At 46.2% G+C, this 26,386-nt stretch overlaps 1 protein-coding gene across 6 annotated transcripts in view; it reads left to right on the top strand.

Moving 5' to 3' along the window:
- The window catches only part of ARHGAP26 (Rho GTPase activating protein 26), a 547,512-nt gene that overhangs the window by 105,900 nt on the left and 415,226 nt on the right, over nucleotides 1-26,386 (top strand). For all 6 annotated transcript variants that reach the window (XM_075601056.1, XM_075601054.1, XM_075601057.1 and 3 more), the window contains exons 2-4: nucleotides 11,025-11,120; nucleotides 12,684-12,745; nucleotides 14,745-14,816. In XM_075601056.1, the coding sequence (XP_075457171.1) occupies nucleotides 11,025-11,120; nucleotides 12,684-12,745; nucleotides 14,745-14,816 (230 nt within the window). The remainder of the gene's footprint in view (nucleotides 1-11,024; nucleotides 11,121-12,683; nucleotides 12,746-14,744; nucleotides 14,817-26,386) is intronic.

Raw genomic sequence — 26,386 nt, 5'->3', positions numbered from 1 at the left:
CCAAATGCATAACCTTACATTTATCTGTATTAAACCACATCTGCCATTTACCTGCCCACATTTCCAGGCTCCCCAAGTCCTTGTGGTGATAAATTACATCCTGCTCTGATTCTACTACCTTACACAATTTAGAATCATCAGCAAAGATGGAGACTTTGCTCTCGATGCCAACCTCAAGGTCATTAATAAAAAAGTTAAAAAGCAAGGGTCTCAGTACTGATCCCTGAGGTACTCCACTCATGACTTTAGCCCAACCTGAAAAAGTTTCATTTATGACAACCCTCTGTTTTCTGTCCTTTAACCAGTTTTCAATCCAGGTGCATATATTATAACTGAGTACAATTTGCTTTATTTTGTACACCAACCTCTTGTGTGGAACTGTATCAAAAGCTTTTGCAATATCTAAGTAGACCACATCAACTGCATTACCCTGGTCTAAATTCCTACTTACCTCCTCAAAGAAACAAATAAGGTTAGTTTGGCATGATCTATCCTTCATAAATCCATGCTGACTATTACTAATGATTTTGTTTCCCATTAGGTATACCTGTATAATATCCCGTATTAAACCTTCAAGTAGTTTCCCCACTATTGAAGTCAGGCTTACAGGTCTGTAATTCCTCGGTGGTGATCTAGCTCCCTTTTTAAATATGGGCACCACATCTGCTTTACGCCAATCTTGTGGCACTGAGCCTGTGGAAATGGAGTCCTTGACTATTAAATGAGAACTCTTGGATGTATACCATCGGGGCCAGCTGCCTTATTTACTTTTCAAGCCTCTTATGAACTTCTTCCTCAGTTAACCATTTGTTCATTAATACGGAGGTTGTGGCTTCCTCCTGCGGCACTACTATTGAAATTGATTCTTCCCTGGTAAACATAGGCAAATAATTTGTTTAATACCTCTGCTTTTTCCTTATCTCCAATAATCTGCCTGCCCATCTCACTCTGAAAGGGTCCTATATTTTCTTTTCTCATTTTTTTTGTTATTGAGGTACTTAAAGAACTTTTTAGGGTTGATCTTACTTTCTATTGCAATCCTTTTTTTCATTATCTATTTTTGCTAATTTGATTGCCCTTTTGCATTTTTTGTTACATTGCTTATAATTCTGATATGCTGTCTCCGTCCCTTCTGACTTAATGAATCTAAACGCCTTCCTTTTCTTGTCCATTTCCTCCCCAACCTGTTTATTTAGCCACATTGGTTTTGACTTATTTCTTTTATACTTATTACCCAAGGGTATACACTGATAAGTGTGCTTTTCAACCAATGTTTTAAAGACTGCCCATTTATCTTCCACATTTTTCCCAGCAAAAACATCATCCCAATGTATTACTTGTAAATTAGACCTCAGTTTATTAAAATCTGCTTATCTAAAGTTTAAGGTCTTTGTTGAACCCAAGTAATCTGTTTTTTGATAATGTATTTCAAACGAGACCATGTTATGATCACTGTTACCCAAATGTTCCAGTACTTGTATATTTGTTATTACTTCTACATTTTTGGATATTACCAAATCCAGTAATTGCCCCTCTCCTGGTTTGTTCCTCAATAATTTATTTATTATTTATTTATTTATAAAATATTTTACCAGGAAGTAATACATTGAGAGTTACCTCTCGTTTTCAAGTATGTCCTGGGCACAGAGTAAAACAAATAATACATGGTTACAAATACAGTTACATAAATGAACACGGTATACATTATATACAAGACATTGCGTGCATAGTTAGAGAAAATATATATTATGGGCGTATGAAACAGTTACAGACCAGATTAAAGTGTGAGACAGCTTTAGATTTGAAATAACAAACTGGTGGTGGATGTGAGAGTCTCTGGTAGGTTGTTCCAGTTTTGGGGTGCATGGTAGGAGAAGGAGGAACGTCAGGATACTTTGTTGAGCCTTGGGACCATGAACAGTCTTTTGGAGTCTGATCTCAGGTGATAATTGCTGCAAGTGGTAGGGGTGAGGAGCTTGTTCAGATAGCTGGGTAGCTTGCCCATGAAGAATTTAAAGGTAAGACAGGAAAGGTAAACTTTGCGCCTAGACTCTAGTGATGACCAATCTAGTTCTTTGAGCATATCGCAGTGATGTGTGTTGTAGTTGCATTGGAGATCAAAACGACAAATTGAATTGTAGAGGGTGTCAAGTTTGCCAAGGTGGGTTTGAGGTGCTGAGCCATATACTATGTCTCCATAGTCAATAATTGGCATTAGCATCTGCTGTGCGATACGCTTTCTGACCAGGAGACTTAGGGAGGATTTGTTCCTCTAAAGTACCCCTAGTTTGGCATAGGTCTTGGTTGTCAGGGTATCAATGTGCATCCCGAATGTTAAGTGGGAGTCGAACCATAAGCCCAGGTATTTAAAACTAGTGACAGGGGTTAGGGTGGTGTTAGCGTTGGTTCTAATCAGGAGCTCAGTCACTGGAAGCTTTAAAAATTTAGTCTTGGTCCCAAACACCATTGTTAGTCTTGTCAGTGTTTAAAAACAGTTTGTTTTGGGAAATCCAGTTTACGAGTCTCAAAAAGTCAGACTGAAGTATGTGTTGAAGGTCTGAGAGGCTATGGCTGTGTGCATATAGGATTGTGTCGTCTGCATACATGTGTATTGAGGCTTCCTTACAAGCTGTGGGAAGATCATTAAGGAACACTGAGAAGAGTAGGGGCCCCAGAACAGAGACTTGCGGGACACCACAGGTGATATCCAGGGGGTTGGAGTTAGAGCCTGAGATGGACACATGTTGGGACCTTCCTGATAGGTAGGACTGAAACCAATTTAAAGCATGCTTCCCTATTCCAGAGCTCTGGAGTTTAAGCAGGATAGCATGATCAACTGTGTCAAAAGCCTTTGCAAAATCTAGGAATACTGCACCAGTGAGTTGTCCCCGTTCCATTCCACACTGGATTTCATTGCAAACTTTTAGCAGGGTAGTTACGGTGGAGTGTTTGGGACGAAACCCAGATTGGAATTGGCTATGGAAATTTGTCTTGGTATAGAAATCGCTTAATTGGGAATGGACACATTTTTCCATGACTTTTGGGAGAATTGGGAGAAGTGAGATTGGCCTGTAGTTTGAGACATTGTTTTTGTCCCCACTTTTGAAGATTGGGACAACTCTGGCAGTTTTCCAGGTCTTGGGGATATGGCCTACAGACAGGATAGAGTTGACTATGGACGCAATTGGTTTGGCAATGGCTGGGGCACCAAGTCGTAGGAACCTAGATTGTAGTAAGTCAGGTCCACATTGGCTGCTTAGTTTTAGTTTGAGGAGCGCTTGTATAATCTCCTCTTCAGATACAAGGCCAAATTGGAAATTTTGGGCAGTGTTGGGAGGGGGTGGGACTATAGGGGTACTCCCAGGATGAGATTCAGGTTTGTGGTTTGGGCTGCGTTTTGCTAATAAGTTAGTGGCACACCCCACAAAGTAATCATTGAATGCATTTGCAATGTCAGTGGGGTTTGTCAGAGTAATATCCCCCTTAGTGATATTACTTGGTTGTTGATGGTTAGGAGGCTGGAATATATTGTTAATAACCTTCCAGAAGTTAGCTGGGTTTGTTGTATTTTGGTGGAGATTGTCAGAGTAATATTTTGCTTTTGCATGCCTTGTTTGCCTTGTGCACATGTTCCGCATGCATCTGTAGTGATTGAGATCCTTGGTAGTGCCAGTTACTTTGTAGCTTTTCCACAAGGCATCCCTGAGCTGGTAGAGTGCAATAAGGTCAGTTGTAACCCATGGGAAGGTGGGCCCCTTGTACCCTTATTTTGCGTAGTGGAGCATGGGTATCACAGAGTTTTAAGAACTCGGATTGGAAATAGTCGAGTGCAGAATCAGGGTCGGGAATTAAATCGATTCTGTGCCATGGGCAGTTGGTAAGGTCATCCAGAAACTGTTGTGGGTTAAAGTTTTTTAATGTTCTAGTGAGGAGAACTTTAGGGCTTGATTGGGGCGGTTTAATTTTCCTTACACAGTACACTATTGCATGGTCACTGAAAATGTCAGGAAGGATGCCAGAGAATTGGATTCTGCTGGGGTTTGAGGAGAGAATCCAGTCTAACAAGGAATGGTTGTGCGATTTCAGGTTTATCCGTGTGGGTTGGGAAATGAGTTGTGATAGGTTAAGTGACTTGAGTTGTATCTGGATTTTGTGGTTTTTAGGGTCAAGCCAATTGAAGTTGAAATCCCCAAGAACTAGCAGCTCGCTCTTCTCATTCAGAGAGGAAATGGAGCCAAGAAATTGGGTGATATCAGTCAGGGATTGTAGAGGGGCTTTAGGGGGGCGGTAGATGCCAGCAAGCAAGATGGGCTTAGAAAAGGGGAGGCAGATTTTGCCAACTAGAATTTCAAAGGAGGGTGTGCTTGATGGGCAATTTAACAGTGTCAATTGTATTGTGTCTGCAATATAAAATAACACCCCCCCTCCTCTCTTTGACATATCTCTCCTAAAAATGGAGTATCCTTGAATGGCGATATTTGCATCAGGGGTTTTAAGGGATAGCCATGTTTCTGTAAGAATGATGGCTTTGGGTTTATGCATAAGGCACCATGCTCTTAGTTTGTCCAGTTTGGGCAGCAGGCTCCGGATATATATATATAATCTATATATATATATAATTTGGGTCATATAGTTGCCTTGAAGCACCCCCAAAAACCTGTTTCCTTTTGTTGTAATGCTAATCTCATTGCCCCAGTCTGTCTGGATAATTAAAATCACCCATCATGCAAATATGACCCAGTTTTAATGCCTTCTCCATTTGCAAAAGTATTTTAGCTTCCTCAGTCTCACCGATATTTGGTGGTTTAAAGCATATCCCTACAAACGTTTTCTTTATACTTTTACCTCCACTGCTAATTTCTATCCACAAGGTCTCTACATTTTCATCGTTCCCTTCGTAAACATCTTCCCTTATTATAGGCTTTAGATCCGGTTTAACATATAAACATACTCCATATCCCCTTCTATTTGCTCGATCCTTTCCGAAAAAGGGAATAACCCTCTAAATTAACTGCCCAGTCATGAGTTTCATCCCACCGTGTTTCAGTAATGCCTATGATATCATACTGCTCCTTGCAGCTATTAATTCAAGCTCCCCCATTTTATCTGTCAGGCTTCTTGCATTAGCAAGCATGCATTTAAGTTTTTTTTCAGCCGGTACTATTATCTTATCTGCTCCTTTCTTTCTGCTCCCACTTGGTTTAGTGACTTTAGTCTTTAGAAGTTTTCTCTTATCTCTGTGTACTATTGGTGTCTCGCTGCTTGTCAAACTTGCACTTGCCCCCATTCTACCTCCATACCACCTCCTCTATTCCATTTAGTTCATTATCTTTTTCATTCCCCTCCCCCCTCCATTCTAGTTTAAAATCTCCTCCAACCTTTTTAGCATTCTCCCCCCTAGCACAGAAGATCCCTCTTCATTGAGGTGCAATCCATCCCATGAATATAGATGGCACCTCTCAAAAAGGAGTCCCAGTGCTCTAAAAACCCAAAACCCTCTTCCAATATTCCATTCAGGTGTGTGTGTATTTAATTAATTTATTTTCTTTGTCTTGCTAATTTTGAAAAGTCTGTGTTATGTTACCATAGCAATATAAGGTGTAGTTCTTATCAGGAGATAATGGTATAAGCAAGAATGTCTCAATATATTGTCCCCTGACTTTGACGGTTGCCCTTGAAAGCTCTTCATATGCTTTTCCCACCTGGAGCATGGAATTCTTTCTGTTGTGCAGCAGATCCGTGCTGAAGGTTGGGTTGTGACAGGCTGCTCTTGTGACAATTTAATATATCTATTTGTGTTTACTGATGTAGTGCAGAACAGAGCGGTGTGTTTTGGCTCTACATACAATTATTTACTTTAAAGTCTCCCACAAGAAGCAAAAGTATTCACTGCTGCAAGGAATTGTAACTTAAGGAGTTATACAGTAGGTTTAGTGGTAGAGTTTTTGAAGTGAAACTTCTTTAGTGGCACCTCATTCCTAATGGGACAAAAATGAATTGTGGAGACAGAAATGAAACGGATGTGACGTCACAGTGCTGGCAGTTGAGGCCAGGCTGTGTTCTGGCAAATCACATGCGGCGGCGGCGATAGCCGCCGGCGCCGCTCCTAACCATCTTTGTTCCCCCCCACACGGCCGCTTACACGCTCCCCCCCACCCGCTCAACATTTACTCGCCACCGCAGCTCCTAACGAGCACTGCTCCCCCCACCTGCTGACATGCGGCTGCCGGCGCCGCTCCCCCTCAAAATGTAATTGCCGCCACTCCTGACGCTCCCCCACACCGGACGCCACGGCTCGGAGACCCGGTGCCGGATTGCAGCCCGAGGAGATACAGCCAATCCTAACTGCCGCCGTTCCCTGCCCATTGATATGCCACGCATACACGGTAGTCACGGCGACGCTCAAGACGCCATGGCTCTCCTCACAGGGACACTGCAGCCCACACAGCTCCCCGGGGCCCTATGCAGGCCCTGATCTCCTGCGGCCTCTCCTCCCGGTGCATGCCTGTGTCCCTGCTGACTTCCCCCGGCCGAGGCATGGAACGTCTCCTGCTCCCGTAACGGGGGGGGGGGGGGAAGGGGGGTTGAGTGCGCTGCGTTCCCTACAGCACCATCAGCCGGCTCCAGCTGACGATGACGCGCTGCCCCCCTCCCCCAGCCAACACTGCCTCCATTGCCTCTGTGCCGCGATCTGGTAGGCTGAAAGGGGCTGGGGGGAGGACAAGTGTGCTGGGGGGAGTCAGGAGAAGGGGGAGTCAGGAGAGGGGGGAGTCAGGTGGGGGGAGGGGGTGCAGTACACACACAGACACACACACACACACACTGACACACACACTGACACACATACACACACACACACACACACACACACACTGACACACATACACACACACACACACACACACACACACACACACACACACACACACTGAGACACTGACACACATACACACGCACCCACACTCTGACACACGCACACTGACTGACACACACACACCCCAGTGATGCGCTAAACACCGCCCCTGAGTGATGTGCCTATTCCCCCCCCACCCCCCTCTGTGAGCTCCCCCCTCTGTGAGCTCCCCCCCTACGTGAGCTCCCCCCCTACGTGAGCTCCCCCCCTACGTGAGCTCCCCCCCTACGTGAGCTCCCCCCCTACGTGAGCTCCCCCGCCCCGTGAGCTCCCCCACCCCGTGAGCTCCCCCACCCCGTGAGCTCCCCCCCCGTGAGCTCCCCCCCCCGTGAGCTCCCCCCCCCGTGAGCTCCCCCACCCGCTCAACATCCATGATGCTGGTACTGCTGCCAATAAACACATACACACACACTGACGCACGCACACTCTGACGCACGCTGAATGATGTGCATATTCCTCCCCCCCCCCCCCTGTGAGCTCCCCCACCCGCTCAACATCCATGATGCTGGTACTTCTGCCAATAAACACGACCCCGCCAATCAAATTTACTCATGCTCTAAGCCAGCGTTTCCCAAATGGTTGGTCGCGACCCGGCACCGGGTCACGGAAGCAAAATTGCCGGGTCGCAGCGAGGCTGGCTGCACAGTGCCCCCCCTCCCTCCTTGCGGCGGCCGCCCCTCCCTCCTTGCGACGACCCCCCCTCCCTCCTTGCGGTGGCCCGAGGTGAGGTGCGGGACGGTGCTGAAGTGGTGCAGGCTGCTATCGCTGGGGTGTCAACGGTGATTCGCTGACTCGGGCTCCTACTGCAGCCCCACATCATGATGTTGCCGCCCATGACATGCTCCGCCCCCCCCACAGGACACGATGCCCGGCATGAGGTAGGAAGTGGTAGCGGGGGCGCACCAGTGCCTCCGTTCCTGGCGCTCCCTTCCCCTCAGTCCCATTGGTGCGGGAGATAGGCGCAGTGGTGGCTGCGCGGTCGCTGGCGGGCAGAGGGAGGCGTGGAGCTGCCTGCTCGGATCGCTTGGCCTTTCCTCTCTCCCCCGCCCCCCCCCTCTCCAGTCACTCACATCCGTTGCTGCCTCTGTAATAAATTGTGTGTGTGTGTGTATATAGGGGAGTGTATCTGTGTGTGTATCTGTGTGTATCTGTGTGTATCTGTGTGTGTGTGTGTATCTGTGTGTATGTATGTATCTGTGTGTGTGTATGTATCTGTGTGTGTGTATGTATCTGTGTGTATGTATGTATCTGTGTGTGTATGGGGGAGAGAGTGTGTGTATGTATCTGTGTGTGTATGTATCTGTGTGTGTATGTATCTGTGTGTGTGTGTGTGTGTGTATGTATCTGTGTGTGTGTGTATGTATCTGTGTGTGTGTGTGTGTGTGTATGAAGGAGAGTGTGTATGTATCTTTGTGTGTGTGTGTGTGTGTGTGTGTGTGTGTGTGTGTGTGTGTGTGTGTGTGTGTGTGTATGTATGTATGTATCTGTGTATGTGTATATATCTGTGTGTGTGTGTATGGGGGAGAGTGTGTGTATGTATCTTTGTGTCTGTGTGTGTGTATATGTATGTATGTATCTGTGTGTGTATATATCTGTGTGTGTGTATATCTGTGTGTGTGTATGGGGGAGAGTGTGTGTGTGTATGTATCTGTGTAGGTGTATGTATCTGTGTATGTGTATGGATCTGTGTGTGTATGTGTATGTGTATGTATGTATCTGTGTATGTGTATGTATGTATCTGTGTATGTATGTATCTGTGTATGTGTATGGATCTGTGTGTGTATGGATCTGTGTGTGTGTGTGTATCAGCCACAGCCACTGTGTGTATCAGTGGCTGTGTGTGTGTCTGTGCAGGCCAGCAGTGGCTGTGTGTGTTTGGTCTGTGTGAGTGTCTGAAGGTCAGTGACTGTGTGCGTCTGTGCAGGTCAGAGAGAGGGTGGGGGGGGGGGGGGAGAGAGAGAATAGAGGGGATTGGGAGAATATATGAAATCTGTATGGACATTCATAACGGTTTTATTTTACCTATGGACGATAAAATTTTTAGTGGGTCATGAAGGAGAAGTTCAAAAATTACCGGGTCACGGAAAAAAAAGTTTGGGAAACGCTGCTCTAAGCAGTAATAATATTATTGTTACTTTATATGTTGCTGACAACACACAAATAAGTTTCACTTACTATGCGCGTGCACAGCACACACAGCTTTTTTTTTGCTCTTATAACGTAACGTGTACCAAAGATTATAGATATGATTTTTTTTTCTTCTAATTCTAATGAACACTGTTGAATTTTTATTTTTTTTATTCTGTGGCAGTCCTCTTTGTCTTGTTCACCCCCAGTAAACATACTGTACATTATATTATGGTAACTATTCATTTAATAATGCTAGCATTCGTTGGCCTCTTACTTGTAGAGTGAGAGCCCCAGTTTAAGACCAGAGCGCCTGCTCATTGGCACCGTTGCAAGTTACTTTATTCTTTCTCGGAGTGTATCTCTCTGTAACCCATTTCTGTGACTTACCTGATTCTCACTCTCTCCTATATACGATATTCGCTAAAATACGATTAGTTTTTTTTTGGCTTATTAATGTCCACAAGTGAATATTGAATTGTAATTTTTACTCCTTTTTTTTTTTCCCCTCTCCTTTTATTTTTCTGGCTCTGTCTTCATTACTTTCTCCTTCCCCTTCTCTAGCCTTTCTTTGTTTAAAAGAGTAAATAAATGTTAATGACATAAGAACTCATTTTGTTAAACCAAATACAGTTACGGTCTTTGGCTGCTGTACGTGTTTTCAAAGTGCCTGTTTCCCTTCTTTTCCCCCCCTCTGTACGCTCTTTAAACATTACAGGCTTAATAATATTCATAGGCTCATGTCTCCTGTCAAAACAGATTTACTGTGACATTGCTCATTGCACCGTTTACTGGGATGGGTCCAATGCCACATTCAGTCATGAAGAGTTAAAAACTACCTGGGAACCTGCCAAGCTCCCACCATGTCTGGCACCGAGAACAACCACAATGAGTGACCGAACATACAAATATAGAAGCTTACAAATTGATGGCAGATGAGGACGGTTTAGCCCACCTAGTCTGCCCAATTGCTCTACCTACTGTAAATTTTTACACCTGAGGTTCTGATCTTGGGGTATGGGTACCATTGGTGGTACATAAAGTCCTACAAAATAGCAAGTCGCCCTCTTCTGACATTTCAGAAACTGTGGTAGAGATTAGAGGCATAGGTGCGACATGCACCCAAAAGGTATCTTACAGTAAATAACGAACTGTCACTTGAGGGAAAAAATTCTCATAGGAAGAGCAGATTTAGTACATGTGGATATATACTGTATCTGTAAACCTTGCTGGTGGTAGTAATGGAAGTACACATTAAAATAGAAGAAAGGTGTTGTGTTGCATGAAAACCATGCTTAAACGTATCTTCTTGCGAGCGGTGTGTGTTTTTGTATATTCCTTTCTTTCTGGATTTGTGTTTATATGCTTTTCTTTTTGTTATGGAACAGTAAACATAAAAGCAAAAGGCTGATGTGATTTGTTTTAAAGAGTTAGACCAGTATTTTTCAACAGGGGTTCCTGGGAACCCTTGGGTGCTCCGGGCATCCCTAAAGAGTTTCCTGCAATTTTCAGGTCATTTGAAAATTGGACCAAATACAGAAAAATGTGCAATGCATTTGGATCTCTGACACGCTATTAGAGGGGGTTGTGGTTTCACAGAATGTCACAATATAATTATAGGGTTCCTTAACCAAATGAAAGGTTGGGAACGACTGAGTTAGACAAACAAAAATGTGTTACTTTTATGCTTTGGAAAGTGCTTCAAAAACATCCACGACTATGCCAGCAAAACATCCAACTATCTCTCACAGGTTGCCCAGGCTGCCCTATTTTCTGACATTGTTGCATTTTGGCTGCAGATATCCGGATTCTTGATGAATGTGCACATTTCTCTTGCTTTCCTTTCTCTCCAAATTTCCAGTCATTCTTTGCTTGTGGAATTGCTTGAAGAAATTGTATTTTAGACAGCCAAGTTTTTTTCTCCTCTGTACTGTTTTTTTTCACCCACATGAAGAGCCTGTGTCCTTCTCTCCCCATCTCACAGATCTGTCATCAGCAAAGAGGAAATTTGCTGGTTCATTGAACGAATTCAAATTCCGGTGCATCGGGGATGCAGAAACAGATGATGAAATCTGCATTGGTAAGCGAAAAGTCAGCACTCCCCTGAACCAACTTGCTGTTTTACCTGTTGCTCTCCATGGTCTCATTTCAGCTTCTGGGATGCTCTGCTTTAGGAGATACAGACCGTAGGGGGTGCCGGTAGCAGCTTTGGCTCGGCTACCAGGGTTCACATAATGTCAGCTTTTCACAGCTCCTGCGCCCGTGGGCCAATAAGAAGCTGTGACATCATCCGTGCTTCCCGCTTCCTATTGGCCCGTGTCACGGGAGCTTTAAACTCTGAGCGATACGGCACCCCCTCCGGAGGTCTGCATCATGGGAAACCGGGCTGTCCCTGGAGCTTAGATTAATGGGGTTCAGCTCCGGAGAGGATTCAATCTTATGTAAATGTTTAGTTTGCATCGCCACCATTGTAACTACAACTCAACCCAGGTCACTGCAGTCTTGCTGCTGTATCCTTCCTCCAGTTAATGTATAAACTAAACTATCCCTTAAGAAACCTGTTTTGTATTCTATATCTCTCGCTCTATCTATTTTCTATATCTGTTTGGCTTTGAAGCTTAGATTTGCAAAGGTATTCAGCATGTACAAAGCAACCATTAGTGATGGAGATGAGGTTCCATTACTGAGCACTCGCTTAATTAAAACTTTACTCCTATATATGTCTCTGAGTGGAAGTTGACTTTTAATCTCCTCTGTGCTAGAGATATGTGCAACATGTTGCAGAGCAATGTAATGTACAGTAATTCCTTCTAGATCTGAGAGCGCTTATGCTATCCTCGACTCCCCACAGGATGATGTACTGGATAATAATACTTAAAGCGCCATAAAACTGACATGAAACTTAATGTAGGCATCATCTGCACACTTATTTTGTTTAAATGTCTGACTTCTTAATTATGTCTATTTAGTTAAGTAGGTGAAATTAGCAAACCACTTGAGGTGTTTTAAAGCGGCAATCACCCCAGTTTTGGAATGTCTTTTTGCATAATCAGAACTGTGAGTACCCCATAGCCAAACCTTGTTAGTTTTAGGTTGGGGGGGGGGCTCTGATTCTTGGTGGTCACTTTTTTTTTTATGTGCCAGTAAAATTGAAGGTGGCCAATGTAATAGGAAGCTGCTGTATGTTCTAATGATATTACAGCTTTCTATTGACTCATAGAAGGGAGGGCTGGATGGCAGCTATATTGATTTGTCATAAGGGACCAATACGCAGGCACATAAAAGGTTAATATTGCAGGAACCGAAATGAATGGAGGTGTTATCCGGAAATGAAAACCACATGGTCCAGCTCTGGGAGACTACCCAATTCTGTATGTGTGTGTGTAAATAAATAAGGGAAAAAAGGGTTAATGGGCATTATTGATAGGGGTTTTTGTTCCCTTAAAAAGGTAAAGTGGGGTACAGTTATATAAAATATAAAATCTATTTGATAAAACAGGGGAGTGATGAATTAGACGATGAGGAAATACAGCCAAGCGCATGCATGTTGACATAAATCGGAAGTTATCAGTGCTGCTGCTATAAGCTGTCATCCCTTGTGGCTTCTCTGCATTGTTCTGATTTCCTTCCATTGCCATTTCAGCGAGGTCCCTGCAGGAATTCGCTGCTGTATTAGGGAATCTTGAAGATGAGAGGATACGGATGGTAAGTGGTCCCAGTGACACAGGACATTGTCCAAAAAACAATACACAAAGCAACATTTAACATGTTTGCAGCTGTCCCAAGGACTTGCTGGTTGAGCCAAGTTAATCCGTTCACTGCCTAAGATGCATAGAGGCTGATGTTAATTACCAATTGTGTTGCTGCACAAGGCTTGCATCCTTAAACTTACAATATTATTATATGGAAGCAAGATGGATAACATTGGGTGCGAGTCTTCCCAACTGGCACAAAGTGTAGACTCTGAGTCAACTAGTCCACTTTCAGAATCACTTTGGTCGTCAGTTTAGCAAGACCGCTCAGTCACTGAGGGAGCATAGGGAGGGCAGGATGGGGCAGGCAGATTTAGGGAATATTAGTATCAGGCACCATGTGGGAGTTTGCGTCTGGCATGGAGGAAGTAGGGGGTAAAGGAATCGGAGACTGTAGAGGGAGGACTGGCATGGGGAGGGGGGGGGATCAGAGAAAGGCACGGTGGAAGGAGGACTTGAAGACTTGCATTGCGGAAGTGGTCAGACTGGCATGTGGGAGAAGAACTAGTCACATATTGAGGCCTTAATAATATATCTAAAATATACTTTTGGTTACTGCAGCTTGGAGTGCTGCTGCTGCGGCGTCTGTTCCTTCAATTGTATGACTATACAGTGTGGGGTCCTGACATGTCCCTAAGCAGTTCTAGCAGCCATTCTATTGCTTAAAGTGATGTTCACAGCTTTGCATTATTTTATCCTTTAAGCACCACCTCTTCTTGTTCTTCATCAGTGATCATGTACATAAATGATTTGCCTTACAATGGAGAGAAAGCACTTGTTCATGTACAGGAACTCCTTGTTCCAACCTTTTTATTATTTGTTTCATATTTTAATAAGGTGTTTTAATATCTTACGGTCCAAATTCACAACTCCAAAAGGCACAGCAACTCTCAGAGTATGCAATACAATCTAGACTGGTTTGTGGTAACAATTCCAATTATTTGTGTTGGTATAATATGGTTCCAAGTTCTAATAGATGTATTAGTCCTGGAGAAATGTAGATGAAATATATCTTTAAGGGAACACCATGACTGTTCTTCATGGATTAAATTTGTGTGCAGAGCTTTTGAAACATCTCGGTTTCTGAGTACAGTACAACAAATGTACTGCGTTATAAGGCATCTATGGAACACATTTTGCTAGTAGTTTGAATCCCTGCAACAACAACAAAGATACTGTGAAGTAAGAAGGCTGAAAGGTGAAAAGTAAAGGCCATTTATAAAAGGCGAATCTTTTTTTGAACTGTGTGAGTGGGACTTTGAGGAGAATTTGTTTGAAGCCTGGAGCTTTGAGCGCTGTCTGATGTTGGCAGAGTTGAGGAAAACCATAGCAACGGAAAAGTTTAGGCCTGTGGAGTGACACTACAATTCTGTGTTGGTTGAATATATCCCCTTCACTGCAACAGCAAAGGAGCATTGGAAGGTGGTGTATCTTCCCATAAAACTCTAATTGCGCAGACAGGCTTGGGTGCAGTTGCCCAATCTCTGATTCTATTTCCATTTGGACATGCCGCACGCCTGTCAGTCTGCACGGTCTGTGGAACGTCTCCTGTTCTTCCATGTCACTGGGATCCTTTGTCACAGGGATAAAGGGGAGCCGGTGCTAGCATCACTGTGTTACCTCCTTTAGTGGCCCTAGAGCCTGAGATACACTAAGAGCATATTATACAAGCCATCTATATTCATTTTAGATTCCTTTTTATTGAGGGTTTTATTTTGGGATCTAGTACATTGCAGCGCAGCTTTATCTAAGTTATGCGAGTACGTGATGCTTTTCTCCGAATCACCTTGTTTAAGTTGAAATGTTGCTATCCAGTTGGAACACTTCACTCTGAAGGGGACCGCTTTGCATTGAAAGAATTTAATCTCGTGTCCAGCAGGCAGGAGAGGGCGGTAAATTAGCGTAACTAAAAATAAGCGTGTTAACACATTCCCTTTTCTTTTATTTGGAAGATTGAGAATGCCGGGGAAGTGCTTATAACTCCGCTCGAGAAATTCCGCAAGGAGCAGATTGGTGCGGCTAAGGTAAGTAACCGTAATTTGTTACTGGTTTGTGTGATGACAAACAGCTTATTTTTGCTTGTTTAATGTAAAGTAGGTTGTAATAAAGAGTGGGGTGAGTGCCATATTGAGCAAAATGATCTTGGTTCGTACAGTACCATGCCGTATACAGTAGATCCAATAAGCCAAAGTGTGCTAGTATGTAATATAGTGGAAATTGTAAGTTGTTAAAGCAGTAAAACATATGAAATCTTGTTTTTTTTTCCCGTAAATAAATCCGTTCTGTAATATTAGATAAGTGACCTGTTTCATTTTTTTTTTGTTGCTTTTCATTCAAATTTTAATTTATTTCCCCCAACTTAACTTTATTTGCAGTTTTCAATGGGATACAGAAAATAAAAAGGGAACATTCAGGACCACAACTGGCAGTTCTCGCATGCATTTAAATTTGAACAGTGATGATGGGGTCAAATTAACAACTACTAATAACCTGTTGAAATAATAAATAGACCAGACAAATACACAGGAAAGTGGGGGGGGGGGGGGGGGTTAAATCACCTTCTTTATCAACATTTTAGGTTTTTAACTGTCTATTTTCATGTATCTATTATCTATAAGAAATAGTCCTTGTTCCAGGTCTTGCCCGAACAACCTCGGGGGGAACGCTTTTTCCATCCTATATAAAGGCTTGTTGTCTCTCTGCCCCTCTTCTCCGGCGAACCAAGGATCCCAGATCTTGGAAAACTTTTGCCAGTTCTCTCTCAGGAATGCAGTGAGCTTTTCCATAACGGAGATATGCCATATCCTACGTTTAACCATAGCTAGAGAGTGAGCTTCCTGTTTTTTCCAGGGCGCCGCGATACAGAATCTTGTGGCTGACATGATATGGGCGATCAGCTTGGCTGAGGCTCGTGGCATATCTTGAAATAGGTCTTCCCAGGAGGGCAACCATGGGTCGGGGTCTCAATTTAACATTTAACAACCTATTATTAAGTTGGAAGAATAGCTTTCATAGGGGGCCCAGTTTTGGACATCTCCACCAAATATGTGATATTGAACCGTTTTGTCCATAGCCTTTAAAACAGGACGGCGAATGGGAGTTAAATATCGTATGGAGCCTACCCGGCGTCATCTCTTTTACCACAGTGCATATCGAGCTTTTTGCTGCAACTTCCCATATATATCTGCCCAGTCGTCGTAATCGAGGACCTCTCATTGTTCTTCCTCCCATTTCAGCTTATAGAGATATTTGCCGCATGCATCAGAGCTAATTTGAAATGGTACAGAGCGGATATCGTACCTTTCTCCAGCGCTCGGTTTCTATAAAGCGTTTCAAAATAAGTGGGGGCAGGGGACACACCGACCCTATAGTATTGTGTGACAAAATGTTTTCCTTGCATGTAGCAAAATATCTCAGAGGGGGGCAGGTTTCTATTTTGTTTTGTAATTCTGGGAATGGGATAAACCTACAGAAAGAGAACGGAGCTCCTGCTGTGACAATGCCGGCCGCCTTCCTGGCTTGGAATGCTCCTGTTGCTCTACCTGGGTCAAAGTCTGGGTTTTCGAAGAGCGGGATCATAGGGGAACACTGTTGTGAGTTTAAATTGAAATTAAGTGCCTGGGGACCGCTCGAGGCTTCAATAATACACTTCCCTTCCAGCGACACGTCGTCCTGGTAACCCGGCGTCAAATGACGCCGCGGGTCACGTGACATCACATTACCATGGTGACATGACGGTGTCGCTTGGCATGTTTACCGCCAATGCCAGGGATTTGGTGTGATTGAATTTAAAGCCTGACCGACCTCCAAAGTCTTCAAGAGATTGGTAGAGGTTCGGGAGGGATATTAAGGGGCGTGTGAGGGTCAGGAACACATCGTCCGCAAATAAGGACATTTTGTAATTAACTTTACCAGTAGTTACCCATGAGATGCTGGGATTCAACTTAATCGCATTTTTAAAGCATCCTTTGATTTCTGTAGCAGATTGTAGCCCACCTCCCAAGCAGTGCAAGATATTTGCTACACTTTCCTGTTTGGGATAAATAGTTGCAAATGTTTCCAGCAGTTTGAGCTGCAAACTGTAACCATCCTATAATGTAACCACAGTGTAACTCAGCAGCTACAATGTATCCTTAAATGACTGACTGAAGCAGCCATTTCGTTAAGCATATAATCAGAATTTTGACAGATTTATAACTAGAGCACTAAACAATTTGCCAGCTTAGGTAAGAATGTAGAATTATACATTGTCACACGCTTCATATATAAAAATAATACAAAAATAACATTTCTAAAGCGTGAAAGTAGTATTGCTGCTTTAAGCCGTACTTGATGTATTTGAAATAAAGTATAGATCTCTTTTTGCTAAGATGTGTGGTTTTCACAAGTATATTTACCGTTACTTCAGTTTGATCTATTATGTTTTTAGTTCAGTAAAAAAATATACTCTTCCTCATGATAGTGGTTTATTTGTGGCAGTGGTTTTTGCTCATAATGACACTTCTCAAGACTCAAGCCCAGAGAAAAGTCTCAATGTGACTGTAACATTAACCACAATAAGCTAGCTCAGGAAGTGCACCTATTGGATTGTTCTGGAACCAAAGGGAAGTACGCTGGGTAATGTATGGTCAGACAGCTTAACTAGTTTCCTTTTACAAGCACCACAAGTTCTATAAGTCTTCTTCACTTTATTGAAAAGCAGCAGATCACAAATATACTTGTAGATGGTGTAGTGAGAGAGAGTTTCTGCAGTAATAGTGCTTGATGGTAAGGACAAAAAGTAAAAATGATACTCTACCAAGAGCTGGGGGCATGAGTAGTGCTTGCTAGCCTGCTGAGGTGAAAAGGAAGCAAAATGGAGGGTGTCTCACAGGAACAGAGCCTGGGCTAAGGGAACTGTGAATACAGGCAGGGGGTAATAGGACAGTCCACTATGCCAGGGGAATAACAGGGGTTGTCATAGCAACCACTTGCAGGAGGCTAGGAGATAGAGAAGAAACTAATGTATCCTTTTCACCTGCACTGGGAATAATAACTGCAGGGAAAGTGCTACTACATAAAGGGCCAGCAGGCAGAGCTGCAAAAAGGGAACAGAACTATGATTCTTGTTCCATGACACTCCCTATCTGGTATCTGGAGATACCACTATATAATAGAATATGTGGAACATATGTGCAATGCAAACATAACATAACAATGCAAAAGTCCATGTCCACATAGTGAGGCGTTACCGGCCGGTACCACTGGCGTCAAAGTCCTTTGGCCAAAATCTTCTGGTAAGGGAGGCCGGGTGGATGCACCGCTCCAGGTTAGCTGATTGCACCACAATGTCTTTGTGCAAAAGTCTCCGGCACTGTTTAGTGCTTATTTGTAATCATTCACGTGCCCCAATGAAATTGGTTCCGTAGTCGGAGCATATTTGTCTAGCTGGTCCTCTGATGGCAAAGAATCTTCTCAGGGCGTTTCTGGACCGTATATTTGTGAGTAACACGGATGCTTGAGGCCTTGTCTCCATGTCCTCCTCTGGATCCACAAGTTCAAAGTCGTCAACTGGGGCTGACGGCGTTTCCACGTGCTGCGTTGGAAACGTTGGTCCTGTGAGCCACGAAGTGTTCTGTAGTTGCGCTGCGGGCACTGACCTGGTGGCATGGTCTGCAGGATTTTGGTCTGTGGGTACATGGTACCATTTTTGTGGTTGGCTTGACTTCCTGATTCATTCTACGCGGTTGGTCACGTATACGTGGAGTCTTCTTTTCTCGTTGCTTATGCAACCCAGTACCACCTTGTTATCTGTGTAGAGCCTGACAACATCTGGTTTGCAGTCCATTTAGTTTTTGACGATTTCTGCCAGTTATACCGCTGATACTGCGCCACATGGCTCAAGTCTTGGTATAGTGTGGTCGCGTTGTGGCGCCACTTGAGCCTTGCTGAGGATGAACCTGATATGGTCGCCTCCATTCGCATCCGTGATTTTTAAGTTGGCCACCACATCTATGGCCTTTGTAGAGGCATCTGAGAACACGCAAAGCTCTTTGCTGTGTGCAGCGGTGAGAGATATAGGTGAGTAGGGGCGTGGGATCTGAAGTTGCTCTAGGGTCTTCAAAGAATCCTTCCACGCTTGCCACTCCTTCCATCTTTCTGGAGATAGTGGGGTATCCCAGTCCTGCTTCTCGAAGGACATTTCTCTAAGAAGAGACTTCCCTTGTATGGTGACTGGAGCCACGAATCCCAGCGGGTCGTAGAGACTATTGACCGCGAACCGGACCTCGCGTCGGGTGTAGGGTTTTCCCTCGATGGACACCTGGAATGTTAATGCGTCTGTTTTGAGATTCCAGCTTATCCCCAGACTCCGCCGTGTGGGAGGCGTGTCTGTCTCCGGATCCAAGTTCCTAAGGTCGCTTGTGTGGTCATCTCTTGTTGTCTGGAACGCTGTGCACCCCAAGTCATCGGTGCATTCCTCTTGCACGAGAACGTCGCCGCGTATTTTGGTTATACGCCTTTGTGTCTCTTTGTTAACTGCCCTCAGGAGGTTGTTGTCTCCCTGGACATGACGAGGAACAGTCTCTTTTGTCCTTATAAATCCTTTTGTGAAATGTCTCTGAGACTGTCTCTTTTTAGGCGTGCGAGAGGACGATCTTTTTGCCCTTGTAGTTTCACCTGCAGGGCGTAATCTTTTGCGGCTATGCCAGCTGTGGCGGTTGGCTGCTTTGCCACTTGGTATTCTGCGGAGGGGAATGGCTGTACATCTTGGCTGTGCCATTGCTCGCAAGAGGATCGTCCGATTGTTTCCTTTCGACGATCCCTTTGTCGGTCACCTTCAGGAGGTTACTTTCTTCCTTCGGTGGAGTCGCCGTGTCATCCTTAGTGGTCTGGACTACTGAGCATCCTCGGCCATTTTCACATTCCCCTGATGTGAAGAGGTTTTTGTTGATCTCAGGGGTATGACCTTGTCTCTTCTCCTCACTCTGCCCTCCTGTCACTTGGAGATGACCAAGACATGTTTCGGAGAGGGATGTGTGTCCACATTCTGTTATCGCTGTTCTATGGGCGTCAACATAGTCTGGTCCGTGCCCTTTGTCAGTGCAGACGTTGCCCACTATTACCCCTCCTAGGTCAAGTCTTTGGGCGAATGGGGCGTTGTGGGGTCCGTTGTGCTGTTTATGGACTTTGTGCACCCTCAGGATGTCCCTACCGAGCAGCAGCAAGATCTTGGCACCTTGTTCTACCGGCGGAATGTAGTTGGCCACTCCTCTGAGGTGTGGGTGATGGCGTGCCACGTCTGGTGTGGGAATCTCGTCCCTGTTTGCAGCCATGTAGTTGCACTCGAGTGTGGGGAGAGCTATCTTCACTCTGTTGTCCACTGAACGTATAACGTAGCCACTTGCTCTTCTCCCTGTTGTCTCAGTTGACCCTGCACAGGTTCTGAGGGTGTAGGGTAAGGCATTGTCTTGTGCGTTGAATAAGTTGAAGAATTCCGTCTTTGCCAATAATCTGTTACTTTGATCGTCGAGGATTGCATATATCCGTATAGCCCTCTCAGGTTGTCCCTGTGGGTGCACTGCGACAAGGCATATTTTGGAGCAGGATATTTTGTCACTTCCTTTTCCGCAAACCTCTGTGCACTGAGACGTGACAGATGTTGGCTCTCCTTCCTCCCCGCCATGCTCCGCTATGGAGGATGGGTTGTTGAGTTGATTTAGTGTGAGCGCCTCTGGATGTAGCGATGTTACGTGCTTGTCACTTTTGCACACTACACATTTAATGTCTTCTTTACAGTCTTTGGCTATGTGAGTCGAGGAATTGCAGCACCTGAAGCAAACTCCGAATTCTCCGAGTAACTTCTTGCGTTCCTCTAGGGACTTCATCCTGAACCCAAAGCACCTGTTAAGTGGGTGTGGCTTGTTGTGTATGGGACACTCCCTGTTTGGGTCCCTTGGTTCCTCGTCTCCGGCGACCGACTGATTGGGAGTAGTTTGGGTCGTGGGGGACACGTCCGTCCTGTGGACAGAGATGGGTGTTCGAGTGTTACCGTATCTCGCCACTGGTCTCTCATTCCTCAGGTTGCTTGCACTGTGTGTGGTCTGCGCAGACAAGATGAAACTGGGATCGTTCCTTGTCCTTGCCGCTTTGCGGATGAAGCTCAAGAAGAATGAGAAGGGAGGGAAGGCGACTTGCTTCTCCCTTTTGTATTTGGAGCCTTGTGAAATCCATCTTTCTTGGAGGTTGTAGGGTAGCTTCTCCAAGATGGGTCTTACTCCGCGAGCTGAGTCTAGGACGTTGAGACATGTTAAGGAATAGTCTTTTCTTGCAAACTCCAGCTCTTGCAGCAGGTCCCCGAGCTCTCGTAACTTCGAGTAGTCTTTAGCTGTGATCCTGGGAAAGCTGTCGACTCTCTTGAAGAGCGCATCTTCAACTGCTTCAGGGCTACCGTAGCACTCTTCTAGCTTTTCCCATACTAGGTCAAGACCTACTTAAGGGTGGTTCGCGTTTGCCGTCCCGAGTCTCTCTGTTCCCTGGATTCTTTCCCCAGCCATTTGGATAGCAGGCTGAGCTATTCCCTTGCTGAGAAGTCCAGGCTCTTGATTGCGTCCTTGAACGTGAGCTTCCACTTTCGGTAGTTCTCAGGATGGTCGTCAAAGTTGGCAAGTCCTGTTTGCACCATGTCACGCCTGATCATATACTTGCCCATGTCTGTCAGGCCTGAGGCATCGGCGTGTTGGTCGCGTTCTGAGGTAGTTGCCGGGAGGGTGCTTGCGGTCGCCTTTTCCTTGGCGTAGACGCGTGATGACTGCTGGTCAGTGTGAGGGTCTGTGTTTTCCCGTGTGGGTGTACCTGGATTGTGAGCCTGTTGTAGTGCTTCCGTGTGCGCGCTGGTGTATGGATCACTGTTGGGGCTGTAGCTATACCAGATAGCGTGTGCCCTTGAAGGAACAGCGTCTTCTCCTCGTGGACCTAGCAAGTCTTCGGTGTCTGTGGAGTCACTCCCGTCGTGTTGAGATGGTGCGCTGGTGTTTACACTGAAGAGGCTCCTTACATAGTCCTCCGTGCGTTGGACTGTATCCTCTGAGGCTATCCGTCTGTACCGTTGCTCCCCGCCGTCCTGTCTCGCAGCTACTGCTAAGACTTCGGCTTGGGCTATGGCGGTGGCGGCGTCCTCTTCTTTGCTTAGAGCTTCTAGATCCGCTTCCAATTCTGCCTTTCTACGTGCAGTGTCATTGCCGGCGGCGGCAGCGGTGTTCTGCTCCTCCTCTTCTATGTGCACTCTTTCTGCCCTTACGGCTGCCTCTCTCCGACCATATTCGGCCCTGGCACGTGCGGCCTCTGCGGTGGCTCGCGCCTTGGTAGCGCTTGCGCTGGACGCGTTAGATTGCACTGATTTTGCTGACCTTGATGAATGCCTAGATGTGCTGGAGCGCTGCGATGCGGTCTCCAGGAGGAGCTCTTTTCTCATGCTTTGCGCGTCTGTGATAGCGGTTCGCACGCGGCTGTCAAGTGTAAGGTCAATGTTATTTTGTAAGTCTCTTTCTTGCAGGCTTTCGCCGGTGTTGGCTCTGGTCAAGTAGGTGATGTATGTCTCTGACAGCCCTTGGTAGCACGAGTGGTTAGACTTTATTTGAATAATTGCCTGCCCGAGCTGTTGTGCATTATCGCCAATGCTAGCAACATTGCGTAACTCTAGTGCGGTTTTTTCCCAGGCCTTTTCTAACTTGGCGCGGTACACTTCAGGGTCAGCCTCATATTTTTCGCGGGCCTTTTGTGTAAGAGTGACTGTCCGTTTAGGCCTTGCGTCTGCCTGCGCCTGTGGCAGTTGTGCGGTGGTCTCTGTGTCTGAGTGGTCACTCTCCTGCGTGTTGTCTGGTGGAGATCTGAGTTCTGCCATGCTGTAGATGTATGTAGGCCTTTAGCCTGTGCGTGTGGCGTGCGGTCTGTTTTACCTGCATCAGCGATGGATGACTGCCTCAGATAGTGCCGGTAGGTGTCCTGCTGCGGTAAGCGTAGGCGTAGCTGTACTTACAGGTGTCCGGTGATCTGACCCGTGTCCTGGCGGTGTCCGGTGGCATGGCCCTTGGTGGCTCTAGCCGTGGAACGTGGCACAGGGGTAGGTGAGATGGAACTCCTCACTGTGAAGCTGAGCAGAGGGTGAACTGAAAAACAGAAAGAGCAATCAAAGTTGTGTGTATAATGCACTTGTCTGATTGCAGTGCTGCTTCCTTGTGTAATGACTGCTTGGCTCTGTGTGCAGTGTAAGCTGCTTGCTGTTTAAAGCTGCTGCAGGTTTCTGTCTAAAGGCTGTAAGCATTGGCTACTATGCTGTCCTCAAGGTATATAGAATCCGTTTTTACTGTTCTGGAACCAAAGGGAAGTACACTTAAGCTGGTCAGACAGCTTAACTAGTTTCCTTTTACAAGCACCACAAGTTCTATAAGTTTTCTTCACTTTATTGAAAAGCAGCAGATCACAAATATACTTGTAGATGGTGTAGTGAGAGAGAGTTTCTGCAGTAATAGTGCTTGATGGTAAGGACAAAAAGTAAAAACGATACTCTACCAAGAGCTGGGGGCGTGAGTAGTGCTTGCTAGCCTGCTGAGGTGAAAAGGAAGCAAGATGGAGGGTGTCTCACAGGAACAGAGCCGGGGCTAAGGGAACTGTGAATACAGGCAGGGGGTAATGGGACAGTCTACTATGCCAGGGGAATAACAGGTTGCATAGCAACCACTTGCAGGAGGCTAGGAGATAGAGAAGAAACTAATGTATCCTTTTCACCTGCACTGGGAATAATAACTGCAGGGAAAGTGCTACTACATAAAGGGCCAGCAGGCAGAGCTGCAAAAAGGGAACAGAACTAGGAATCTTGTTCCATGACACTCCCCGTCTGGTATCTGGAGATACCACTATATAATAGAATATGTGGAACATATGTGCAATGCAAAAGTCCATGTCCATATAGCGAGGCGATACCGGCCGGTACCGCTGGCGTCAAAGTCCTTTGGCCAAAATCTTCTGGTAAGGGAGGCCAGGTGGATGCACCGCTCCAGGTTAGCTGATTGCACCACAATGTCTTTGTGCAAAAGTCTCCGGCACTGTTTAGTGCCTATTTGTAATCATTCACGTGCCCCAATGAAATTGGTTCCGTAGTCGGAGCATATTTGTCTGGCTGGTCCTCTGATGGCAAAGAATCTTCTCAGGGCGTTTCTGGACCGTATATTTGTAAGTAACACGGATGCTTGAGGCCTTGTCTCCATGTCCTCCTGTGGATCCACAGGGACTGGGGCTGACGACGTTTCCGCGTGCTGCATTGGAAATGTTGGTCCTGTGAGCCATGAAGTGTTCTGTAGTTGCGCTGCAGGCACTGACCTGGTGGCATGGTCTGCAGGATTTTGGTCTGTGGGTACATGGTACCATTTTTCTTGTTGGCTTGACTTCCTGATTCTTTCTACGCAGTTGGTCACGTATACGTGGAGTCTTCTTTTCTCGTTGCTTATGCAACCCAGTACCACCTTGTTATTTGTGTAGAGCCTGACAACATCTGGTTTGCAGTCCATTTAGTTTTTGACGAGTTCTGCCAGTTCTACCGCTGATACTGCGCCACATGGCTCAAGTCTTGGTATAGTGTGGTCGCGTTGTGGCGCCACTTGAGCCTTGCTGAGGATGAACCTGATGTGGTCGCCTCCATTCGCATCCGTGATTTTTAAGTTGGCCACCGCATCTATGGCCTTTGTAGAGGCATCTGAGAACACGCAAAGCTCTTTGCTGTGTGCAGCGGTGAGATATATAGGTGAGTAGGGGCGTGGGATCTGAAGTTGCTCTAGGGTCTTCAAAGAATCCTTCCACGTTTCCCACTCCTTCCGTCTTTCTGGAGATAGTGGGGTATCCCTGTCCTGCTTCTCGAAGGACATTTCTCTGAGAAGAGACTTCCCTTGTATGGTGACTGGAGCCACGAATCCCAGCGGGTCGTAGAGACTATTGACCGTGAACCGGACCTCGCGTCGGGTGTAAGGTTTTCCCTCGATGGACACCTGGAATGTTAATGCGTCTGTTTTGAGATTCCAGCTTATCCCCAGACTCCGACGTGTGGGAGGCGTGTCGGTCTCCGGATCCAAGTTCCTAAGGTCGCTTGTGTGGTCATCTCTTGTTGTCTGGAACGCTGTGCACCCTAAGTCATCGGTGCATTCCTCTTGCACGAGAACGTCTCCACGTATTTTGGTGATACGCCTTTGTGTCTCTTTGTTAACTGCCCTCAGTAGGTTGTGGTCTCCCTGGACATGACGTGGAACAGTCTCTTTTGTCCTTATAAATCCTTTTGTGTAATGTCTCTGCGACTGTCTCTTTTTAGGCGTGCGAGAGGACGATCTTTTTGCCCTTGTAGTTTCACCTGCAGGGCGCAATCTTTTGCGGCTATGCCAGCTGTGGCGGTTGGCTGCTTTGCCACTTGGTATTCTGCGGAGGGGAATGGCTGTACATCTTGGCTGTGCCATTGCTCGCAGGAGGACTGTCCGATTGTTTCCTTTCGACGATCCCTTTGTTGGTCACCTTCAGGAGGTTACTTTCTTCCTTCGGTGGAGTCGCCGTGTCATCTTTAGTGGTCTGGACTAATGAGCGTCCTAGGCCATTTTCTCATTCCCCTGATGTGAAGATGTTTTTGTTGATCTCAGGGGTATGACCTTATCCCTTCTCCTCACTCGGCCCTCCTGTCACTTGGAAATGGCCAAGACATGTTTCGGAGAGGGATGTGTGTCCACATTCTGTTATCGCTGTTCTACGGGCGTCAACATAGTCTGGTCCGTGCCCTTTGTCAGTGCAGACGTTGCCCACTATTACCCCTCCTAGGTCAAGTCTTTGGGCGAATGGGGCGTTGTGGGGTCCGTTGTGCTGTTTACGGACTTTGTGCACCCTCAGGATGTCCCTACCGAGCAGCAGCAAGATCTTGGCACCTTGTTCTACCGGCAGGATGTAGTTGGCCACTCCTCTGAGGTGTGGGCGATGACGTGCCACGTCTGGTGTGGGAATCTCGTCCCTGTTTCCAGCCATGTAGTTGCACTCGAGTGTGGGGAGAGCTATCTTCACTCTGTTGTCCACTGAACGTATAACGTAGCCGCTTGCTCTTCTCCCTGTTGTCTCAGTTGACACTGCACAGGTTCTGAAGGTGTAGGGTAAGGCAGGGGGGCGCAAACTTTTTTCCCTGCGCCCCCCTGACGGCTGTCCCCTCGCTCCCGCGCCCCCCCCCAACCCCAACTTACCCGCGCTCCGGCGTAATGAAGTCACGTTGCCATAGCAACGTGACGTCACATGACCTCGCAGCGTCATTTTGACGCCGCGTTGCCATGGCGACGCCGGGAGGAAGCCGCCGGAGCCACGGGTAAGTATGGTTTACAGAGGCCCTGCAGCTCCCCCGGCACTTAATTTAAGTGCCTTCGGGAAGCGCGCGGGGCCTCTGTAAACCCCGCGCCCCCCGTCGGCAGTCTCGCGCCCCCCCTGGGGGTCGCGCCCCACAGATTGCGCACCGCTGGGGTAAGGCATTGTCTTGTGCGTTGAATAAGTTGAAGAATTCCGTTTTCGACAATGATCTGTTACTTTGATCGTCGAGGATTGCATA

This window comes from Ascaphus truei, chromosome 5 (genome assembly GCF_040206685.1).
Source record: "Ascaphus truei isolate aAscTru1 chromosome 5, aAscTru1.hap1, whole genome shotgun sequence".
Taxonomy (NCBI): domain Eukaryota; kingdom Metazoa; phylum Chordata; class Amphibia; order Anura; family Ascaphidae; genus Ascaphus; species Ascaphus truei.
This window is presented reverse-complemented; position numbering and strand designations above follow the sequence as displayed.